The sequence below is a fragment of the Echinops telfairi genome, unplaced genomic scaffold (genome assembly GCF_000313985.2).
Source record: "Echinops telfairi isolate 266 unplaced genomic scaffold, ASM31398v2 ScPeMD7_4;HRSCAF=17, whole genome shotgun sequence".
Lineage (NCBI taxonomy): Eukaryota > Metazoa > Chordata > Mammalia > Afrosoricida > Tenrecidae > Echinops > Echinops telfairi.
In genome coordinates this window covers 24,493,774-24,499,933 of record NW_022103900.1, presented here as the reverse complement: position 1 = coordinate 24,499,933, position 6,160 = coordinate 24,493,774, and the positions used below count along the sequence as shown (strand labels likewise).

Here is a 6,160-nt window from a genome sequence, read left to right as displayed (position 1 = left end):
GCTGCCACGATGGGGATGGCGTCGCTCCGCAGGTCATAGCCTTTCTTCTTTGCTTCTTCATTGGCGAGTTTATACAGACTCTAAGGAAAACGCAAGTCCAAGAGGTAAGTCAAAGGTTTGACAGCAACAACCTGGAGATTAATTACATAAGGGATAGGAACTAGATTTATTACAAAAAGCATACAAACTAGGAACAGTCTAAGTATGTAAAAAGAGAGGAAAGTAAAGATTCTTTCATATAAAAGTCATATAAAAATATGAAACAGCAAAGATATAAATGAGATAAAGCAATAGAGAGTATCACAAATAAGCATCTGTCTATACATAAGCTAAATGCAAGGGAAATTGCAGAGCAAAATGTTCAATATTATTCATTACTGTCTAAATATACATGCACTTCCATTCATTTTTGTATTACTTCAACATTTCACACTAGCATACCATATTTTATAATGTTTAAAGTTTCTTTTAAAGAAAAAATTCAAGTGTGATTTAAAGCATAGTTAAATTGACTGTGATTATAGACTACAAGATTCTAGACCGTACCACATTGGTAAAATATGCACCTAGAATTACTAGATTTGACTTGGGAAAATTCAGTCAACAGTGCTGCTCACAGAGAGCACTTCATGCCCAGGTCTAAAGTTTCCTTTTGATAATAAGATCTCAAGTCTGCAAACTCTAGCTTTTCTCAGCATCTACTCACTCTGCGCAGGAGAGGGACAGTGATTGAAAGATTTGTCTAATCGGTAGGAATGGGATAACTGGGCGTGCTGGCTCAGTGTGTACCTTCTCCTCTGAGAACAAACCTAGGGCCTTCCCCCTGCTTCTCCAGGTGCCAAGTAGGTCCTCACCTGTGTGGGATGAGGGGGTTGGGGGAGGGGGTTGGAAAGGACATTTGTCCTGCTCCAGTGTGGCTTGCACCTGGGTGGGGAAACTTAATTCTAGGGTTCATCTAGAAGGCCCATTTGACGGTCATACACGTGTTCTTTGGCTTAATCAGTAAAAAGGGTAAGATTTCTTCTACTTCTTTGCTCTATTCTTGCTTTCTTCTTTAGGAACCAGGTGCAGGGAGAGGCGCACACTATTGGAGCTCCTCTTGGCAGAGCTGCCAGATTTAGCAAATAAAAAGATAGCACGCTCAGCGGAATGTGAACTTCCAGTGCTCAGTGGAGAATTATTTTTGCTGAAGTAAGGAGCCCTGGTGGCTCTGTAGGTTAGCCATCAGGCTGCTAACCACAAGGTCAGAGAGTCGAACCTCTCAGTTGCTCCTTGGGAGTAAGATGAGGCTATGCACCCAGAAGGGTGTCCAAACTATGAGTTGGAATCGACTGGATCACAGTGACAATGGTTGAAATTATGAACATATTTTATCTGGAAACTCTAACCTTTGGAAATGCCCAAAGTGCAATAGCCAAGTTTCACTTGCCATAGCCAAGAACTTAAAAAACGACGGGATTTCGGTTTGCTGGTGGAATCCTGGGGAACACATTATTCACCCCAGCAATGGAAGGTTGGATGATTGAGGGTTCAGATGAAAGCGCGACCAGCATCATAACTCAAGTCTGAGTGTTTCTATAAAGTGGCAGCAAAATGGCAAAAACAAACAACGACTACAATAACAAAAACAAGTGTAGCAGCATGCATGGAATTTGGCCCCACCTCGCTGTAGTTGATTTTGTTCTGTCTTGCCAACATGATCTCCGGCGTATCAGGCATTATATGGATTTGAGTCTTGTCTTTATCCCAGGCCTCGGTGTATAAGCGCTATGAAAGAAAATAAGGTATCGATAAAACACTGTTTAAAAAGGCAATTACCAAAAGTCAAATTTAGACAGAATTGATGATTGGCCTCGGTGGGAAAAATAAAACAAGACTTGCACCTAATGCATTCAATGGACAGCTTAACCCTCACTGCTGGTTATGAAGGTTAAAAGACTGGGAGCCGGCGAGATTATTTTAGAGGATTTTCAGCATGGAGTTCACAGAATAAGGGGCCGGGCAACACAAGGACTAAGCGCTTGGCTGTTGAAAGGACAGCGGTGCACACCCATGCTGCGGCCCCACGGGAGAAAAGGGAGTGTGACTGTTCCCACGAAGACCGCAGCCTAGGAGAACCTGTGGGACGGGTCTCTTCTTGGGATGTACGGTTGGAACCGAGTTGGAATTGGCCCGATGGCCTGGACCAATAACAGCAATCACGCACAGAGCAAATGTGACTCTAGGGCAGTGGTTCTCAACCTTCCTAAGGCCGCGACCCTTTCACACAGTTCCTCATGTTTGGTGACCCCCAAGCATAACATTATTTTCGTTGCTACTCCATAACTATCATTTTGCTACTGTGATGAATCGGACGAACCGCTGCTCTACAACCCTGGGGAGAATTTTGACTCCTCAGAGCACTAAAGGGTAATACCATCTTTGGGTATCTGGGAAACCTCAGCTTGAGGCAGTGGGACCTCACCTTGTTCATGGTGATGGCATTGCTCTTGGCCAGCACCTGTTCTGGGGAGTCAGTCACACTGGTAAATTTCAGCTTGTCTGGAGGCTGCCGGTAGATGTTATCACTCAGTATTTCTGTAGCTCTCTTGCACTTGACCACATCCAGGGACCCAATGGGGACCCAGCCAATGCCTCTCAGCCACTGGAGATCAGCTTTATAAATGTTCTGCAAAGAGAAAAAAGCAGTAATGCTTCATCAACACCGAGAGCTTTTGGGTGAAGATGTAAATGGAACCAATAATAAAGTGCAATTTGGCTTTCTTTTTATAGAAACAAACATCCCATGTTAGGCAGACTAAAGATGAAATATGTTTTGAAAACAACTCCCTTATAACAACAACAATAACAACAAAGATCAGATATTTCAGGCAGTTAGGAGAGGGGTGACCCCAACTAACATTGTCTGTCAGTCAGTTCCGAGAATGTTGCTGTAATTAGAAGGTCCATGTATGTGTACAGGAACACAATGCCAAGCCACAGTGAGAGAAACCACACACGTGCCCAACAGCAGGATATGGGCACATACATTTTTTGCTGTTCTTACATGCAGTTGCCTTGGTTGCAACTCATAACGACCCCGTGTATGGCAGAATAAAGCACTGTCTGATTCAACATCAGCCTCACAATTGTTGAGCTGTTAGCTCACATTTTTATAATCACTATTTCAATCCCTCTCACTGAGGGTCTTCCTCTTCTTTACTGATCCTCTACTTTATCAACCAAGATCTCCTTCTCCAGGGGCTGGTACATCCTGATGACAAGTCAAAGTACCCGAGTCCAAGTCCTGCCGTCCTTGCTTCTAAGGAGCATCCTGCCTGTACTTTCTGTAAGATCCATCTGTTCACTCTTATGGAAGCCCATGGTGTCGTCAGTATCCTTCATGCAATGTCCAACACCGCCACTCAGAAGCGCTGATTCGTCTTCTGTCTTTCTCATGCACTGTCCTGTTTTCACACGCATATGAGGTGACTGCAAATTTTGTGTCCTTACTCTAACACTTGAAAGAAGTCTTTTTCAATAGATTTGCCCAATGCCATATATCATTGAATTTCTTAAGTGTCCTCTAAATAAAATTTAGACTTAGCCATCTGGGACAGTCTAAAGTTATTAAAAGCCTATTTTCTAAAGATATTTAAGACATGTAAAAATGTCATTGATATAGACAGCATTAAATGAAAAAAGATATAAGACCATGTGTATATAAAAAAATCATATAAGTAGGAGTGAGCTGTGTTAGGGGTTAGATCAGGTTGGATTATTATCGCTTTCAGTGCACTTTTCTTCTATTTCCAAATGTATGCTACTCTCTTTTCACCAGAGAAGAAGCTAAAACGATAACCATGCTGTAGAAGCCCTCGGGCTCTGAGGCATGGCGTGGATTGCTACAGCCCCGCTCAGGTGCAGGGCAGTCAAGGGCCATTTCGCGGCCCAGAGGCCCAGCTCTTTCCCACTAAGTTCCCAGGACAGGCGACATGAGCTCTTTTCCAGAATGATCTTCCTGTAACTTTATTTCTCATTTTACTTCAAATCATTTGCCTAAGACTTGGATGGCCCCTTGGAGAACTCATGGGTGCTTCACAACTTCATAGCAATTCAGTAGAACATATAAATGGGTGCTTGGCAGTGCCAATCAGAAGGCTATTAGAATTGCCCTAAACTGACTACTTCCCTCCCACTCACCCGCTGCCACCGAGTCAATGGTGACCCATAGTGACCCCCTGTGGGTTTCCGAGACTGTAACTGGTTATGAGAGTAGAAAGCCCAGTCTTTCTCCCAAGGAACTGCTGGTGGTTTTGAACTGCTGACCATGTGGATCACCACAGCCCAACATGTAACCTCAACATCAAGGCTCAACTAGTTATTACCCCATAACTAACAAGAATGAGGACAATAACTTTTTTTTTTAACTTTTAGAATTTGATTTTGAATCCTCAAATGCTTTTCCACAGGGCAGGTTACTCTTTGTGGAAGTGAATATAGAAAAGGCAATAAAAAATTGATGGTTAGGAAGCAGTCTGTCAACGCTGTCATTTCATGACTGACATCAACCACTGTGAACTACTTTTCATGTGCAGACAAAGCCTTTTGGGTTTTTTGGGGGTTTTTTTGGAGAGAGCTGCAAAACACAAGAGTTCTATATGTTGAAAGCTACTGAAGAGACGTGGGCGTTCCCACAAGTGGGCTGTAGAGTTTCCAGGAACAGCCAATTAGTGTAGCATTGTTATTCATTTCTTTTATTCTCCAACATCTTGTGCTTAAGAATTCCTGCAAACATTTGTAAAATACACACTGGAGAAAATGGGCTTCTCAAACCTTAGATGGAGATAGGGCATCCATTTGCAATAGGCACCTGGCTCTGTCTCCTCACAAAGACAGCCCCATAGGAGGCAGGAAGTGCCATTGAAGTCAGACAAGAGCTTACATGCCAGTCCGGTATTGGATTTCATTCCCTTTGCTAATTGCCCCAAGCACCCTCCTTTCTTCTCCCTCAGCACCAGGCAGCTCTGTAAGCTAAATAGCTGTGTGGCTCTGCTCACAGATAAGGGCTCCCTCATGCAAGCATGGCCCCACCTTTAACTTCTTTTATTTTATAAGAAAATGCTGGACTTGTTCACTAGGCACTCACAGTCCAATCCACCACCTGTCTGTCCATTTGCTGTCTGCACTGGCTTGTGTGTTGCCATCATGCTGGAAGCCATGCCTTTAGTATTTAAAATGCCCTCTGGGCCACTCCTCGTAGATAGGTTTCAGGAGAGCTTCCAGCAAGAGTAACTATCGGAATAAAGGCCAGCAATCTTCCTCTAATGAAAATTACTAATGAAAACCTTAGGGTTCCGAAGGGAGTGTTATCCGGCTCTCTTGGGACACCTCACCAGGAGAGAGAGATGGCTGGAGGAGGGTGCCATGTCTGGTGCACTAGAGAGCCAAGGGCAATGAGGAAGACCCTGGGTGGATGGAACGACACAATGACCTCGACAAGGACTCAAACACCCTAGTGCTTGACAGGACAACACAGGGCTGAGCAACATTTCATTTTGTTGTGCCTGAGTCACAGCTGCTGTGACGGCAACTAGCAATCACAGCACTCTGATCATTACAAATTTCATTTGTTTTACAAGGAAGCCACAAGCTATTTCTGGAACTATTTGCACCCTTCCTTAAAAGAGCCAAAGAGTGTCTCCTCATTGGTGGGCTCTGAATTTTAAGTTGTTTAATCCCAGTTTTATTTGCATAAGACCAAGTCCAACTTATAAAAACAAAACAAAACAAAACACCACATCACCAAGAGGACTTTTCATGTATCACAATATAGCAGTAAGATTGGACTCTGATTCAAATCGTATTCTCCGACCAATACATCCTAGCTGGAGTAGGGTAGTGGATCTTGTATAAAGGGCAACTGTCATAAAGCTTAATTTATTTCTGCTCACATTGTTACATTATTGATACTACACTCACATCACTCTGGAGGTCATAGGCCTGCCGAGCGTGGATGACGTCATTCTGATCAGGCAGGCAGGTCCACTCATGGATGGGATGCTTGTAGTCGATGTCGCTAACAAGAATCTGGCACTTCTTGGCCAGCACCACCCCCAGCATGTCCACTGGGCTGGAGTACTTGGTCTTCCACTTCTCAAAGTCCTTCTTGTACTCTCGG

At 43.7% G+C, this 6,160-nt stretch overlaps 1 protein-coding gene across 1 annotated transcript in view; it reads right to left on the bottom strand.

Moving 5' to 3' along the window:
• The window catches only part of NEB (nebulin), a 247,820-nt gene that overhangs the window by 127,420 nt on the left and 114,240 nt on the right, over nucleotides 1-6,160 (bottom strand). Inside the window, exons 59-61 of the mRNA XM_004703932.2 lie at nucleotides 5,962-6,153; nucleotides 2,465-2,668; nucleotides 1,663-1,767 (exon numbers count right to left, since the gene is read on the bottom strand). Of these exons, the coding sequence (XP_004703989.1) occupies nucleotides 1,663-1,767; nucleotides 2,465-2,668; nucleotides 5,962-6,153 (501 nt within the window). The remainder of the gene's footprint in view (nucleotides 1-1,662; nucleotides 1,768-2,464; nucleotides 2,669-5,961; nucleotides 6,154-6,160) is intronic.